General features: G+C 44.5%; 1 protein-coding gene across 1 annotated transcript in view; it reads left to right on the top strand.

Moving 5' to 3' along the window:
- Positions 1–17402, top strand: part of Lrrk1 (leucine rich repeat kinase 1) — a 134949-nt gene that overhangs the window by 55006 nt on the left and 62541 nt on the right. The window contains exons 4-6 of the mRNA XM_004623448.2: positions 4074–4245; positions 7661–7840; positions 8396–8544. Coding sequence (XP_004623505.1) covers positions 4074–4245; positions 7661–7840; positions 8396–8544 — 501 coding nt within the window. The remainder of the gene's footprint in view (positions 1–4073; positions 4246–7660; positions 7841–8395; positions 8545–17402) is intronic.

Raw genomic sequence — 17402 nt, 5'->3', positions numbered from 1 at the left:
GAGAGAGAGAGAGAGAGAGAGAGAGAGAGAGAGAGAGAGAGAGAATAAATGAACATAGCCTCATAGACATAGGGGAATTTTGGCTGAATCTACTATTATGCATATAGATTCCCAAAAGGACAGTGGAAAGAGGCAAGACTGAAAGAAATAGTGGCTGAAAATGTTCCCCAAACAGCAAACGACAAACATATAGAACAAAAAACAAGAAGATGATAGGAAAATCTCCAAGCACTTGGAAACAAACGCATACTTTTAAATAATCCATAGGTCAAAATGAAAGTTTTGAGAGAAGCTAAATTAAACTGAATGAAATGCATTAAACTGAATGGAAATTAAAATACAACATATCAAAACACATGGCATGAAAGTAAAGCTGCGAAGAGAGATTTGTAGGACAAAATGCTTCCCTTAGAAAAGACAAAAATGTCTCAAATCAATAAAGCTCAATCAAGAAAAAAAATTAGAAAAGCAAAATAAACTGAAAGCAAAGAGAAGAAAAGAAATACTAAAACAAGAGTAAAGCATTAATGAAATTTTAAAACAATGAATCAAATCAATAAAATATGACCTAATTCTTTAAAAATATTGATAAAATTGGCCAAATTTTTACACATATGAACAGACAAAAGAAAACATTTTAATATAAGGAAGGAAATGGAATGTCATTGCTGATCTTACAAGCATCCAAAGGACATAAAAGAACACTGTGAACAACTCTATGCACATACGTTTGATAACTCAGCCAATCCTTAAAAAGTAGAAGCCACTGCAACTCATTCCATATGAAACACGTAATTGGAATAACTCCTTACCCATTAAGAAAACTCAATTCATAATTTGAAACCTCTTAAAAAACAAATGTACAGGCCCAGATGGTTTCACTAGAAAATTCTACCAAATGTTTGAAGAAGAGTTAACACCAGTCCTACATAGTCTACTTCAGAAACCACGAGGGACCACTTTGCAACACCTCAGTGCACCCATTACTGACCTAATGCCCAAAGTAGGCAAAGAAGGAAACAAGAATTCAGACCAATGTCCACATGAATATAGGTGTAAATATTCAGTGTTATGTGAAAAGAATCCTATACTAGGACAACATGAGGTTTACTTTAGGGATTCAAAGCAGATTCAGTACTCGGCAATTAATTGATGCAATTCTCCACACTGATACAGTAGAAAGAGAAATCGGAGTCAGACATGGTGGCACATTCTGGTAATGTCTGCACTCAGGAGACCAAGACAGAAGAATCACTATAAATTTGATACCAGCCTGGGCCACATAGTGAGTTCAAGACCAGCCTGAGATAGTCCTGACAGGGCTTTGAGCTGCACCAGAATATGGTGGAAAAGAGACCAGCATGCAGCATGCATGAAAGAGACAAGCCAAAGAGGCAGTCCTGTTAATAACCACCTGCTCTTGCAAGAACAACCCCCTCCCATGAGCAGGGCCTTAGTTGCGCTTAATGCCTTTATCGCAACAAGAGCTATCCAAGCTGAGTTTGAATTTTGGAGAAGAGAAGCCATGTTCAAACCACAGCCATGGTGAAAGGCTAAGATCAGAACAAAGCCAGGATCCTTGAGGACACTGAGAGTTATATTCAAGAATAATTATAACGAAATTATATTCAATGTAATCCTGTCCAACATACTACTGGAATTGGCAGCCAGTGTGGCAAGGCAAGGAAGATAAATATAGACCCAAAAAGAAAAGAAAAAAAACAAAAAACTACCCTGTCTTTGCAAATGGTATGATGGTCCACATAGCAAATGTGTAAAAGAAATTATCCACTCAAAATTGATAAAGTGGACCTTGTAAAAACTGAAATGTTTAATCTGAGAGGATTAAAAAAAAGAAGCGATAGAATGGGAGAAAATATTTGTTAATTACGTACCCGACAAAGGACTCCTGCCTGGAAGATAAACAATATCTAAGAATTGAACACTAAAAATCAAACAGTTCATCTCAAAAATGTATGAAATGCATGAAAAAACCTTTTACTGAATAGGCAACAAATAAATGCATGAACAGCCATCCTCATCACAGCTGACAGAGAGATGCCAACTAAAGTCACAGTGAGAAATTGCTTTGCACCTAATAGAATGGCTAAAGTAACCCATACAGAGTGGGGATGCCTGACTCTGGTAAGAAGGCAGAGAAACAGGACCCCACGTTCGTTACCAGTAAGACTGTAAAATGGTACAGAAACTCTGGAAATAGCTTGGCAGTTTCTTTAAAAACTAAAACTATGCTTACGTTATGACACAGCAATTGGACTGAGCATTTATTCTAGAGAAATGAAACTTGTGCAGCGCTAAAATAAGTGCATGATTGTTCATAGCAGTAGGGTTTTTTTGTTTATTTGTTTAATTGGGTTTTATTTTTTTGGCTTTTTTTTTTGTATTGGCCATAAACTAGATTTAATCAAAAACTCTTGGCAGGGGGGGCGACACGGACCACTACTAGGCCACATAAAGGCGCTCTATGGAAATACACAGCAACTTGGATGGGTCTCAAGGGCATCATGCTGAGGGGGCAGGAACCCAACCTCCAAAGTCTGTGTATGTGCTATTCCATTTTGTAATTTCACAAAGTCATAGAAATGGGAAAGAGGTCAGTGGTTGGCTGGGTGTAGGCATGGTGAAGAAGGGGAGAGTGGATAACTTTAGAGAGGCAGCATCAGTGAGCCGTCTTTGGTAAGTGAAAGTTCTTTATCTTGACTGTGGTGGTAATGATGTAAGTCTACACATACGACAAATGGCAGGACTGTGTACCTTACAGTACTAACGTCACGTTGCTGGTGTAGGTATAGCGCTGCAGTGTTGGAAGGTGTTACCACTGAGGAAACTAGACGAAGCTTACCCAGGTCCTCCCAGTATTATTTTTGCAACTTCCTGTGAATATCAGTTTCAGATCAGAAAGTGAAGTATAGCTTCATCTTTTATGATGTTGGAAAACTGGCAAAAGCCAACCTCTGGTGCTGGCCGTCAGGGTCATGGGCCCTCCTGGTAGGGCAGTAGCTGGAAGTGGGGTGCAGTGGGGCTTCTGTACAGGCAGTCTTCTGCACCCTGACCTCAGGACAGTCACAGGGGTGTGATCAGGTGGCAGTTCATTAACAACACAAAATTTCCAAACCTTTTTTTGTCAGTATGTCACATACTGATGAGAATTTATAGTACAATAGGTGAAAAGAACATTTCCGTATCGACTGCCTATAAATATGGACAAGCATGTTCTAGAAGGCCGAGAGAATGTGCTTGCCTTTGAGAGGGGGGTCTGAAAAATAGAGGCATGAAAGGAGGCCTGCTTTCTCTTTTGAACTGAATTAAAGGAATATGGACCACAGAATTTCCATCTGTCTCCAGCCCAGGAGACAGCCCCAGCCCCTCCCACTTCTGGTCCCAATAGGTCTTGGGCTACCTCTGTGACATCACCGACCACCTCAGAAGGATGAGGCTTTTAAGCCTGTAATTGCCCTCAGTCTAGACAGCTGTTAGTTGTATCAGTCGCTTAATCAATCTCTGCGGGTTGTCTCCATAATGCAACTGCTTTCCTGGAAGGCCAGACGGCGGGCCCCACCCCACATCCAGGCCAGCGGGGGCTCCTCTTTCCTGCTCATTGAGAGTGTGCATTTCTGTCCCCTGAGGAGCCCCAACCCGACAGCCTCTCACCTCGCTTCACATGTGCACTGCCTTCACCTACCCCATTCTGTGCAGCTCCAGAACCTGAGGCCTCCTCTAGGCCCCACCCTTTCTGGAAGGTCTGGGGTAGGATGAAGAGAACTCAGGCTCCGCGCTACGCAGCCTCCAGATCACGTTTTTGATTTGCAGTATTTTCCACTTATGATGGGTTCGGAATGTCACCCAGTGTACACAAGGAGCACCTATGCATATATTACAGATGGTTGCTTTCACAGGGAATCAGCTCCGTGATGAGCTAGTTTACCTTCTGTACTAGGTCTCTGAAGCCATGGGAATTTCCATTGTCCCGCTGCCCCTTGGGACAGCCAACGTCACTAGCCAGCACTCCGGCCGGACCTTGGCTCACAGATGGCCCGCTCTGTTTTGACCAGGGTCAGCTCCTGAGCGTCTCGGCAGCCCACGGGGATCTGGAGATGGTTCGGTATCTACTCACCGAGAAACGCGTGGAGCTGCCCACGGAGCCCACCGACGACAACCCTGCCGTGGTGGCTGCGCATTTCGGGCACACTGAAGTTGTTCAGGAACTGCTTGAGTCCTTAGCAGGTAAATCACAGCTCGCTAGCTCCCAGCCCTTGGGGCCCTCTCCTTAGGCTTCAACTAAAATTCTTGTTTCTTCAGGTCTCAGCAATGAAATCAGGAAGTCTGGGGCATCCGCCTGACACCCCAGAGTACAGACTGCCTGCCGCTCATGTGCTGGTGGGGGGATGCGCTACAGACCTGGCAGGACAACCTTAGGGCCCACCCTAGGGCACCATGCCCTATGCTTTCCCCACTAACCTGCAAGGCAAGCACTCCTCCACCATTCTTGATAAAGAATATATCCATGCAGTCTATTTTTATTTGTCTATTTTCAGAATAGTTTTAGGATTTGAAAAAAATGATAGCAAAGTACAATGTGCTCCTATATCCCCCTCTGCACAGCTTCCTCCAATATTTACATTTTGCATTCATTTGGTACATTTGTTTTAACTGCTAAGCCAATGTTGATACATTAGTACTGAACTCCAAAATTTATAGTAGGAATTACGTTCAATGTCACATGTCCTATGAAGTGTGACAAATATAAAATAACATGTGTCCACCATTACTGTATCACACAGAACAGCTTCACTGGCCTATAAATATCCTGTTGTCTATTCATCCCTCTATCCCCCCAGCAACCATTGATCTTTTACTGACTCCCTAGTCCTGCCTTTTCTAGAATGTTCTATCACTGGAATCACACTGTATCTGGCCTGATTGGTTTCTTTCACCCTAAGAATATGTTTTTGAAGTTCTTCAATATGTTTTCATGATTTGATAGCTCTTTTTATGACTGAGTAATAGTCCCCTGTGGGGATGAACCAGGTTGTGTTCCGCCTTTGCTGGTCCCAAGGTGTCCTGGCATCCTGTAATTTCCCATGATGGCCTGAGCTCAGTGGCAGTGGGCAGGTCCAGGCAGGCAGCACTACAACTACAATCTGGAACAGACCCAAGAAATGCTCTTTGGGAGTTGGAATTTTGCTGGGGATCAGGGATGGCTTCATGTGCCTAGAATGGCCCCACTCCTAGTTTAATACTCTATAGCTCCCACCTTGAAATTGTTCATCATTTTTAAAGGACCCTGTTTTTGTTTCCATTTTGGATTGATCCTCAACCATAGTGTGACATTTCTCTTGGGGGTGTCCCACTGTGTGCTCTGAGACGGATCTATCCTCACAGCCACCTCCGAACTATGCCACCCATGTGCTGGTGGAGGGATGAGGTTACAGACCTGCAGGACAACCTTAGGGCCCACCTAAGGTGACTGGATGAAGCAAGACATGAAAGGGCAGAGGGGAGCCCAGACGTCCTTTAAGGAGCCACAAGCTGACGCTCTTCAGAGACTCCTAGATGAGATTAGCTCTGTCCCAGCCCTGAAGACAGACTTGGCCACTGAATTGTACGGTTCACCATCACTGAACATTTGCTATGAACTGAGACCCTCAGAACCTGAGAGACAGAGATTGCTTTGTGGTTTGTTTTGTTCTGTTCTGTTTTTACACTGAGTCTTGCTATGTGGTTCAGGCTAGCCTTGAACTTAGTGTGCAGCCCACGTGGCCTCAAACTTTCAGCTGTTGCCCTGCCCCAGCCTCCCAAGTGCTGAGATTACAAGCATGGGCCTCTATGCCTGGCTACAGGATGCTTTAAGAGGTGGTCCCAGCTCTCTAGTGGGCCCCAGGAAAACAAGAGAAATCAAGTTAGAAAGAAGTAACTGTGCAGTGTAATTGTGCTGAGGTTGGAGTCCTTACGCAGAGATTTGGGAGCATGCATAAGGGATGATCTTGCCTGCCTGCCAGACTGAGTCTTCAGAGAGGGGCTGACATCTGAGTGAGGCTTTGCAGGGTGAACAGGAGTTTACTTAGCACAGACAAGGGGAGGGCTTGGGTTGCCTGCTGCTACATGCAGGAAGCTGGGCTGGAACTCAGCATCCTGTCTTCCATCTCCGGGCAGTTGTTGAGAACTGAAGGATTCCAGAACATTGTGTCGAAGCCCACAGGAAGTGCACAGAGAGCCAGCCAGCGTGTGCCTCAGGGAAAACTGCCATGCTGGAGGGGAGAGAGTCAGGCAGGAGCGAGGTAGGACCCAGAGGCGAGTGGAAGAGGCAGCCAGAGAAGGAAGTAGGGCTCAAGGGGAACACAAGAGGCTGACGGGACAAGGTCCTTCAAACTCTGCTGAGACACAGTTCCTGGTCTGAGAAGCTGTGGGCAGGGAGGTGAGGTGGACACCAGATGGAGCGCACTCTGAGTGTTGATTTGAGGCCTCAAAGAGTCCATGTTGGGTTCTCTGTGGCTCTGCTCACACCCTTTGGCTTTAGACAAAACAGGATTTGTCTTGACTTTGCCATTTAGCAACTCTGGGATGTTCTGCAAGTCTCCAGCCTCTCTGAGCCTGGCTTCTTAAAGCTTGTGAAATGTAATAAAATAAATTAATGTATTCTGAAATGTAATCAATGCCCTGTCTTAGATTGGTGCATCCACATCGTGGCAGAAGGCAGCAAGACAACAGCTGCCCTTCCCTGGCCTCAGTCACTTTGCAGGGAACGAGTCAGAGATCACGTGCACTGCTAGTAGAGCTCTGACTTGTTCCAGGTGGCAGTGGAGGGTTGTCATCAGCTCCTGCCCGGGTTCTGTGCCAGGAGGCTTTTTTTGTTTTTTTCATTTTTCGTTTTTCTTTTTTTTTTTTTTTTGGGGGGGGGGGGTACAGGGTCTCTGTCTCGGTTACTTTTTTCTCATTGCTGGGACAAAATCCCTGACACCCAGAATCAAGAAAGGAAAGGCTTATTGGGCTCACAGTTGGTGGAGGTTTCAGTCCATACTCAGCTGGCTCCAAGGCAGAGTGGCACAGGGCAAAGGGCAGCCATTCATGGCATCAGAAAACAGCAAAGAGCCAAGGGAGGAGCAGCTGCTGTGGTAGCTAGCCAGGCTCTCTCCTTTCTTCTACTGTATGCAAATTACCCAGGTCAGGGTGTGAAGGGCGCTCACACCCATAATCCCAGCTTTGGATCATGAATTCATCACAAACCCGAGAAGCCACACGAATGACTTCATGAGGTTTTGGGGGACAGCTAGGTACAAATCATTCATTAGCAGTCTCGCTATGCAGTTTGGACTGGTAGTGATCCTCCTGGTCAGCCTCCCCAGCGCTGGGATCACAGGTGTGTGCCGCTATGCCTAGGTCTAAGCCTAGCGTTATTTCCACACTCATAATTTTTATTGAGGAGCTTGCTTCTATTCTGTCTGCGCTCTTTGACAGGCAGAGAGGTTTGCATGCAGTACTGCAGGGAAATGTCACATGCAGCTCCAGGGGAACAGCTCCAGAACACAGTCCACGCACAGCACTGTCCTTCCGCTGGAGAAGAGCTTCATTTTAGTAATAATAGTCAGAGCGAAGGACGCGTGGGAGTAAACTGACTGCCTGGGTCCTGTTGCCCCGCCAGGTCCCTCCAGCCCCCAGCGCCTGCTGAACTGGATGCTGGCCCTGGCTTGCCAGCAGGGGCACCTGGGCATCGTGAAGCTGCTGGTCCTGACGCACGGGGCCGACCCCGAGAGCTACGCCATTAGGAGGAACGAGTTCCCAGTCATCGTGCGCCTGCCCCTCTACGCGGCCATCAAGTCGGGTGAGTGCGCCCCGCACAACTGAGAGCCGTGCTTCCCAGACCTGGTCACCTCCAGAGCAAGCTGCGCAGCTCCCCTACTCTGGAGCCTCCTCCCTGGCCTCCCCCTGTCCCTAAGGGGATTCCGGTGATGGGGACCAACTGTGGCAAATGGGCCTTTGGATGAGGTACTCCGGAGAGCAGATGCCCACGGAAGCCCCTCGCTGCCAGGAACCTGATGTGACCGGGAAGGAGACAAGCTCAGGGTACAGCTCTTTGCGACAGCAGCAAGCCACTCCTGTCCGAACATCCTTAGTTTGCTTGCTTTCTGACTTACGCCACCTCACTTATTTCTGCTATTTATTTTCCATTACAGCGCCGGTGATCACACCCATGGCCTTTGCACTAAGTTACATCCTCAGCCCGCTTTTTATTTTGAGACAGAATCATACTGAGTCGTTAAATTGCCCAGGTCGGACCTGAATTTGGGATTTCTTCTGCCTCAGCCCTGGGGGCGCTGGGATTAGCGGCATGCCGCCCACACCCGGCTGTCCTCAGCTTCCGTGCTTTGTCCACTAGGGAACGAAGACATCGCCATCTTCCTGCTCCGGCACGGGGCGTTTTTCTGCTCCTACATCCTCCTGGACAGTCCCGACCTCAGCAAGCGCCTCCTCCGGAAGTACTTCATCGAAGCCAGCGCGCCGCCCAGCAGCTGCGCGGGGAGACCGGTGAGTGCTGGCGCGTGGGGTGCGGCCGGAGCCCCCGCTTCCGCTACCATTTTCTCACATGTTCCTGAATTGCTTACGTGAGCCAAAACAGCTAACAATTTCTCTTTCGAAAAATGCTCTTTATTACATTTTTAAATCCACAAAAGTTATGTGCTTGTTGCTATAACTAGTGAAAACGATGGGAAAATGTAATACAAAATGCCAAGCCTGTCTATCTTATGTACATTAAATTACATACAATTTGGTAAGGAACTCTTGGCACTTTTGCATATGCAAAGCCATAGAAGCGTTTATAAGCACATACAGGGCTTAATTTTAATTATTTTCTATTTTCATACAAAAGAAACTTGTATTATTTACATTATACTGCATTTGATTTCTTAATGCAGCATTCTCTTAAATTCCCACTAGACTAGTTGCTACGGCTGCAACTCCAAGAGAGCCACTGAGGGCCGGCCAGATAGTTCAGCAGACTAAGTGCCTGCTTAGGCAAGTGCAGGGTCTGGGGTTCAATCCCTGGCACCACTCGCTGCACCAGTCCCACCCCCAGGCACCATGAGCCGGCCACCGAGACCACGTGTGGTGGCACGTGCCTGTAATCTCAGCACTGGGAAGGCTGAAAACAGGAGGATCACTACCAGTCTAAGCTGCATAGTGAGATCCTGCACAAAATACGAAGAGAGAGAGAGAGAGAGAGAGAGAGAGAGAGAGAGAGAGAGAGCCACTGTCACTTAGGTATCTGTCCTCTCTATCCCTGCACCTTGGTCACCTGTAACTCTACTGACCTTTTTCACCAGCCTGTTGGATTAAACCATCAATTTTTTCAATTTCCATTTATTATTACTTTTTACAATCTTTTTAATTTATTTATTTGGTACATGGTCTCGCTACTCAGTTTAGACTTGTAGTGATCCTCATGCCTCAGCCTCTCTAGCTTGGATTATGGGCAGGCACCACCACGCCCAGTTTCCCTGGCCAGCTCAGTAGGGGCCAGCATGACATGCAGTGCCAGGGATTGAATCCGGGTCCTTGTGCTTGCCAGGCGGGTGCTTACACCACCGAGCTATCTCCCTACCCCAATTTCTTTTTTTTTTAATTACCACTAATTTTGACCATATTTTTCATATGTTCCTAAACTATTTGTGTCCCACTTGTGTAGCTACCTGTTAATGTTTGATGATGACTTTCCTAAGTGACTGTTTATCTTTTCCTTGCCACTGTGGAAGGTCTTATGCATATTAAGGGTTGCAAGCCTTTCTTGATCCTACATGTTGCAAAGTATTTTTCCCAATTTTTCTTTTGTCTGTTAGCTTTTGGGATAAAAAGATGTAAGAGTACAGAATCAGCTGTGCTTATCTTCTGATTGTATGAGAAGGGCACCTTCACTCTAGTTTTATATCATTGCCCTCCTGGAGATACAGTTCTATGTATTTGCTTTTTACATTCAATGCTTTAGTTTTTCTAGTTTTTATCTTATTGTTATCTGAGGACAGGGTGTCCAGCTCATGTCTGTTCTAGATAGAGGGCCAGTTATTCCAGCACAATTTTAAAAATGAAAGTTTTTTTCCCCTGTGAACAGAAATGTCACTTTTAGCATTTTCACATGTATTGATGTACATTTTTAGTTTTCACATATTGGTATTCTAGTCTAGCCTTCAGGTGAATTCTGTGCCCTTTTTATTGTGTGCATTTTCTTTTAAACCTTCTGATCTGATAGTACAAGTTGTCTGCTCATTTTTTCAAAGTTAATTACTGAACATTTGCTCTGTTTTGCACAATTGCCATGGTCACTAAGTAGTGTTGTCCTTTAATGAGTTTTTATACCTTTGTTCCTAAAGATCTTGGATCTTGTTGTTTATTTACTTATTGTTTTGTCACCATTTGAATGAAATAGATATAAATATGACCCTTCCCATTGCTACTTCCAACCTGCTGTTACTGCCTTTATTAATGGAAACAAGTTGTTTCATCATTTAGGTTTTAATGGTCCTCTTATCAACTGCCCTTATTAATTCTGCTAGTTTTTGGTAAAGTTCCCTGAGATATGTAGGTATATGGTTAAGAATCCACAAGTTCAAAACTAGTTCGTCTCTTTCAATATTTATATAACTTACTGCATTCCATGTCTTCTTGTGCATCACTGGTAATTTTAAGAGTTGAATAGTCATAGAAGTAGCAGATGTACCTATCTTGTTCCTGATTTTAAAGGTCTTGGTGTCAGCAATGTTCAAGCATTTGCTGTCGGTTTCCAATGAGGGAGTACTGGCTAAATTTAGGTAGTTTCCATGTGTTCATTTTCACTAGAGCTTTTATTAGGCAGGTATGGGGCAGCTTCCGAGGTCCACGGATTCACACGCCTGGCTTCGCTCAGCGTGCACTAGCGATGGCTCCGTGACCTAGAGTTACCTGTCTGCGTTGTAGCACATCGTTACTTCAGTCCCGTTGGTGTCCAGTTCTGGGAGCCGTCTGCTCTTCATATGGCCATGTCCTTTTTCTTTACTTCCACATTGAACAATTTTTCTCAGACCTTTATTTTCATTATTTTTCTTTGTCTCATATAAAGAGCATTGCGTTTTAAATCCTATCCATGTGTTCTGAAAGAATCCGCGTACTTCACATTCTTTGGGGAAATGCCACACTGGCTTGTTCCTTCTATCCTTTTCTTATTTACTGCTCTTTCCTTTTACCCTTCCCTTACTCTCTTGTTGCTAAAGAGTATCGAGATGCTACTTTCTGTACCTTTTACCTTTCTGTGTCTTGGTTGGTTTTCTGAGCTTGGAAGCAGAGAGAATTACGATGCCTACCACAGACTACAATGTGTGCTTAGCACAAGACCTACATAGAGTAAGAGCACAGGAGATACTGATGTTGTACCTACCCGCCTCACCTTGCCAAAGGAAATAAGGTCCTCTAACCCTTGCATTTATGCTTTGCTTGACATTTTTCTCAGTTTTTCTTACTGTATTTGGCCCTCATAGCACCTCAGTAAGCACTGCAGGGAACACAGTGTATTTTGCAGATGAAAATATGGAGGCCCAGAGACACTGTGCTCCTTGTCTGATGACAGTGAGTCCTAGACAGCAGGGTACCCAGGTAAGAAGAGTACCTGCATTTCCTGAAAGCAGAGTTCTCCCTATTTCTCAGCTCCTGATCTGCGGCTCCCAGGTTTCCTGTAGACAGGTGACGCTTGCTTTTCCGCACACTGAAAGGCCCAGGAGTTTCTAAATGTCAACACTCAATCCATCTCTCCTCTACTGATTAAATCCAAACCTCTGGGTGGGACCAGGCATCAGGAGTTTCAAAATTGCCCAGGTGATTCCAGCATGTACACAAGCTGGAAAGCCCGCAGCTTTGATTTTCTTGGCATGAAGTTAAAAGCAGACATGGTCAGCATCTCTGTCTGAGCTTTCCCGAGGGGTAACCCTGGCTCCTTGTGCCCAGTTTGGCCAAAGGCACAGAAGTGCTGATTGCATTTTGCCAATGAAAAGACAGTGTTGCTTTCCCTCTCTTTGGCTCTGCTTGGTCTAAACAGAAAAGGAAATGAAATTTCACCACGGCATGAGTCATAAGGGCTCCTAATGCTTCCCCAGAGCAGGTGTTACTTTTGTGATTCAGTGAATTTCAAAGGCAAGAGCCTCAGGAGTGGGTGTGTCCTGCTGCCCTGTGAGCTGTGCCCTATAACAGCACATTCCCACTGCCGCTGGCCCAAGAGAGGAGAGAAGGAGCAGCCCAGAAGGGCCCAGCACACAGGAATAATGGCCCGGAAGCCAGAGGTAAGTCTCCTCCTTTGCTAAGTGTGCCCTGGCTGAACTTTCAGTTCCAGATATTTCATTTCCTGTGATAGGCATTAGAAGAGCACTTTACAGATGTTGTACGTGGGCCAAAGGTACCCTTGACATCTGACATTCGTAGCAGCAACCTCGTGAGGTAGCAAGCACCTCACAGCGTAAGTGACCTATGTTGACTCTAGCACCAGTGCAGCCAGCTATAGAGCCACATGGTAACATTTAGAAGGTCACCGTCCCATGTTGCCCTCCTATTCTGTATGTGTTTGTGCTCTGCTGTCCCAACTGCCCACTGTTGAATGCCTTCGCCACCTCAGTGGAAGCCGTGGTGGTCCTTTTACAGTAACCCTCATGCATGATCCTGGGTTGGGCATTACCTGACCCTCAGACTGCTAGATTCTACCTCTGCTGGCAGTGGGAGAACTGCACAAAAGGCCACATTTATTTTCCATGGTTAGCAGCTGGCTCCTTGGGTTTCGTTGGTGTTTGGATAAGGACGGTTCCAGAACCAAGCCACATGGTCTGGTCTTGTTGGATGCGCATTTGAGAGAACCAAAGGAAAGCCAAGCCAGCTCTGGCCAAGTCAGTTCCCTGGCTCCGCATTGGCCCTCTGAAAGCCACCACACTCTTGCCTGAATGTCCAATGCAACAGCCTGTGCTCCTAGTGCACGTCCCATCTGTGTTTCGGTGTTGCCGCAAAAAAATAACACATCACATTGACACCCAGAAAGGAGCAGAAAAGCTAAAAAATGCCAAGAAAGACTTAGTCAGTTCCGGGAATAACCAGGACATGCATCCCAGCTCAGCTTTTAGAGGGCCAGGCAGGCAAACTCGCTCAGGCTGCTTTAAATATTGGAAATAAGGGAGAGCTGAAATTAATTTTGAAACAAGCCAATAGGGAAATTGTTAATTTCCTCTTTCAAAATCTGGCAGCAAACCTAAAGATAGAGAGCACTTATATTTGTTATTATTGTTATTACTTTGGGGATTGGCTCTGGCTTTTGTAGCTTACGAGTTCTGGATGGCCACCCTTCGTGTCCCCATATTGGTGCCCAAATGCACACACGCTGGCCACACTCTCTCCTTGCCCCATGGATCTGGGCATTTGGATTTTCGGGGTTCTCAGTAAAGGAAGAAAGCAGCAAAGGAGACCTCTCAGCCTCTGCTCGGCCTGTGGGAGGTGCTGATGGTGTCAGCTCAGTGATGGCCACCAGCCAGCTGCCACTCTGAGGGACACCTGAGGCCTCTGGGGACACTCTTGCCCTAGAGGAGGCCTCATATTTGGTGCAAAAGGTTTGATTCCAGAGTTTGATGTTTTCCAGAGCACTTCCACATTCAATGCCACCATCTTGGCGGTGCTGCTTCGTTTTGCAGAATGGAAGCCAACTTTCCCCTACAGAATTTGGACCAGCTAGGCTCATGCGCAAGAGGCAGATTAATGAGCAGGCTGACCTGGCATTCATGTGACATGTAAGAGGAACAAAAAACCCTCCTCTGTACTCTGACAGTGACAGAAGCAAATGCAGGCATGCGTCATGCACCTGCCCATCAGTTCTGCTTTCCTTATTCCCTGGTGAGGATTTCAGCTCACTGCAGTGGTTCTTCATTGTCTGAGGCTACACATCCCATGGTTTTACTTTTCGATAGGAAACTTGGTTTAAAAATATTAAACGGAAATTTCAAGAAAAAAACCCTAACATTTACATTGCATCAGTGTTAAACTGCAAATCATTCTGAGTATCACGCTGCAATCTCGTAGTATTCTGTTCCCTCTCACCCAGGGTGTGAGTCATGCCCTTGTCCAGCGTGTCCACACTGTATACACTACCCATCTGGAGGACTGTCAGAGTTCCATGCTTGTGTTTAAGTCGCTCTTGTTTTACTTAATTATGGCCAAAAAGCTTAAGACTATTTTGCTGGCAGTTCAGATTCATAAAAAGGTATTTTTAATTGCTATCTTACTTTTTGTTGGTAATCTCTCTGCCTAATTTAAAAGTTAAATTTATATCATAGCTAAGAGAATATAGAAAAAAGCTGAGTATGTATAGTATAGGTTGTGGTTTCAGGTAAGGAACAAATCCCACACAAATAAAAGCAACAGCTGTGTTTATGTATTTTCTCTGGTTCCCAAATCCTCAATCTTTCACATAGGTATTCATCTTATCCTACTAGATTTTGAGTCACATAGAAATCTACAATTATATAAACCATTATTCATATTCAGTTAAACACATAGAAAATGATATAAACATGTAGAAACAGTGAAACTATTTGAATGTATAAGACATATTAGACAAAAATAAGAAGACGCATGAATAAAAAATATATCATGTTGTTGGAACTGTTGGATATTAGCATGGAGATTTATGTCAATCATGATGCAAATATATCTCAAACAGGCTAGAATTAAGTACTGGAAATTATCAGAATATCTGTCTATCTATTGTCTATCTTTGTCCAGATATCCTTTTTTAAGAGACAAAAAGACCAATATAAATGATACAGAATTTCAAAACAAGATGATAGGAAGTTAACAATGCTTATTATAGTGCACATTGCTGTTCTCAAAGGGGTTGCTCAGATACTAGATACAGGCAGGCGAAATTGATCAAACCATGTAAGCACTAACTGTTGCTTTCAATGAACTAGTAGAACGTAGCAGTACCATTATCTTAGCTAACAGGCCCTCAAAATTCAAATACCTAATTAAAAATGTTCTCTATCTCTATCTGTATTTTTCAGAGCACACTTATTTCAGTTATAAAAGGGTGATCATTGCATTTATAACTTTGAATGTATACCTCCAAATACAAAGATATATAATGAGAAATTGTGAATATATTTAAATAATAAAACAAAGTGATATGTGGTGTCACATGCATGTAATCCTAGCTACACAGGAGGCTTGAGCAAGAGGATTATGAATTGAAGGCCAGTCTGGGTGACACAGTGGCATCCCCATGTCAAAATTAAAAGTAAAAAAATACCCTGGGAATATATCTCATGATAGAAAACTTGCTTATCCTGTGCAGGCTCCAGGATTAATTTCCAGTACTAAAAGAAGTAAAGCAAAATGCATTGTACTAAAATATACTTTTTAAAAATATATAAGAAAAAAGGCAATAAGCCAGCGATGGTGGCACGTACTGGTAGCTGCAGCCACCTAGAAGGCCAAAGCAGGAAGATAGCCTGAGCCACGCATTAAAGATCAGTGCAGGCAACACAGAGAGACCCTGACTCAAAAAATAAAATACTTGAAAAGAGGCGGCAAAGCCATAAATCCACAAACAGATCACTGACCCATGTACATGCGCTGATAGCTGGGTTTCACTCAGCCAGCATCTTTGGGCCTGACCAGCAACCAGGCCAGATCTGAGCCATACCTGGGACATCAGAGAGTGTGCAGACTCCACCTCGTAAGAAATGGAGAGAAATAAACAGTTAATTTACATGTGAGGAGACACAGACAGCAAATCACAGTATAGAATTGTATACAGCCTTGTTGGCAATTACAGAACTTCAGATTAAAACAACTTGAAAGGACTGTCACACACTCATTAGACTAGCAAAAAATACACAGCAATGCTGAGTAAGACACTTGGCAGGCTGTGGAGCAATGAGCACACCAGCGTCGTGGTCCTGGCCCTGAAAATTGCTTCCATGTGTGCAAAAGTAATTGACGCCATGTGACAAACGCCATCGTCTTTTTCTCCCAGCAAGCAGTTCTGAATTTGGTATTTCCTTTCTGAACAGCACCTCTAAGAACATAATTCAAAAGAAAAGAAATAATGATCGCCACAAATGTGGTTGAAGACTGCAGTGTTTTTTAAAAAAAGTAGAAACTTGAGGGAAAAGAAACCCCAACAGGTCCAATGTCAGAGAGAGACCATACTATGCAGTAGATGGACCCCACCTAGCCAGAGGAAGGCATCGCTCAACATACCCTCCTGGACATGCAGGCACTGTCCAAATCTTAGCCCCCCACAACACCCTTGGGGAGACCTTCCTGAACACCCAGGACTGGCACACATCTTCTCATACTTCTCAGAGCTTCCTGTCTGCTTTATTCATAACAGAGTTAGGGTTGTCTGTTTGGGTGACATTCTTGGTTAATGTCATTTCCTCCACTTGACTAGAGTTTGTTGAAAGCAGAGTCTTTGGCCACTTATTCTCATCCTGTGTTTGCCTCTTGATGCAAGGCCTGGAACAGCGTTAAAGATGAATGAATAGGAGGATGGATAGCTCCACAGCTGGATGGATGGGTGGATGGATGGATGATGGATGGATGAATGGATGGGTGGGTGGGTGGGTAGATGGATGGATGGTTAGGTGGATGGATGGGTGGATTGATGGATGATGGATGGATGAATGGATGGGTGGGTAGGTGGATGGATGGATGGATGATGGATGGGCAGATGGATGGATGGATGATGGATGGGCAGATAGATGGATGGATGGATGATGAATAGGTGGACACACAGTTGGGGTGGATGGTTACATGGTTGGATGGATGGATATATGTTTGCAGCGATAAATAGGTGAATAGCTAAATTGATGGTTCAATTTTTTATATGTCACAAACCACCCCTCTGTTTACACAGGATGTCATAGCCTTAACATGTTCCTGCTGACTTGAACCATCAGTGTTAGATACATGACTGGCCCCTGTCATAACTCGCACCCAGTGGGACTGTCTCATGATAACTGATGAGACAGGCTTGCCTGTACCTACAGTGGTTTAGAGTCACCCAGCAGCAAGATATGTTCCCTGCTGTGAACATGTCAAAAGAACTTAGGCATGTATCTTATTTTATTTTTTTTATTTTTTCATAATTTTATTGATAAACAAATAGCAATGAGACAGTTTCATATCAAATCGCTAGGACAGTTTCAATAACTAACACACTGCATACATTCTTCTTAGTGGTTAATTGCTATACAAGATGCGGACCTGAGATCCTATTTACAAACACCACCAGAACAAATCATTCTATTCATTAAGAGAATGTAACTATATATCTATCCTAACCACTTTGAATACACAGATACAAAATGAACATTCATCTGTATACC

Source organism: Octodon degus, unplaced genomic scaffold (genome assembly GCF_000260255.1).
Source record: "Octodon degus isolate 3935 unplaced genomic scaffold, OctDeg1.0 scaffold00002, whole genome shotgun sequence".
NCBI classification, from domain to species: Eukaryota; Metazoa; Chordata; class Mammalia; order Rodentia; family Octodontidae; genus Octodon; species Octodon degus.
The sequence above is the reverse complement of the archived record's forward strand: the minus strand, read 5'-3'. Positions and strand labels throughout refer to the sequence as shown.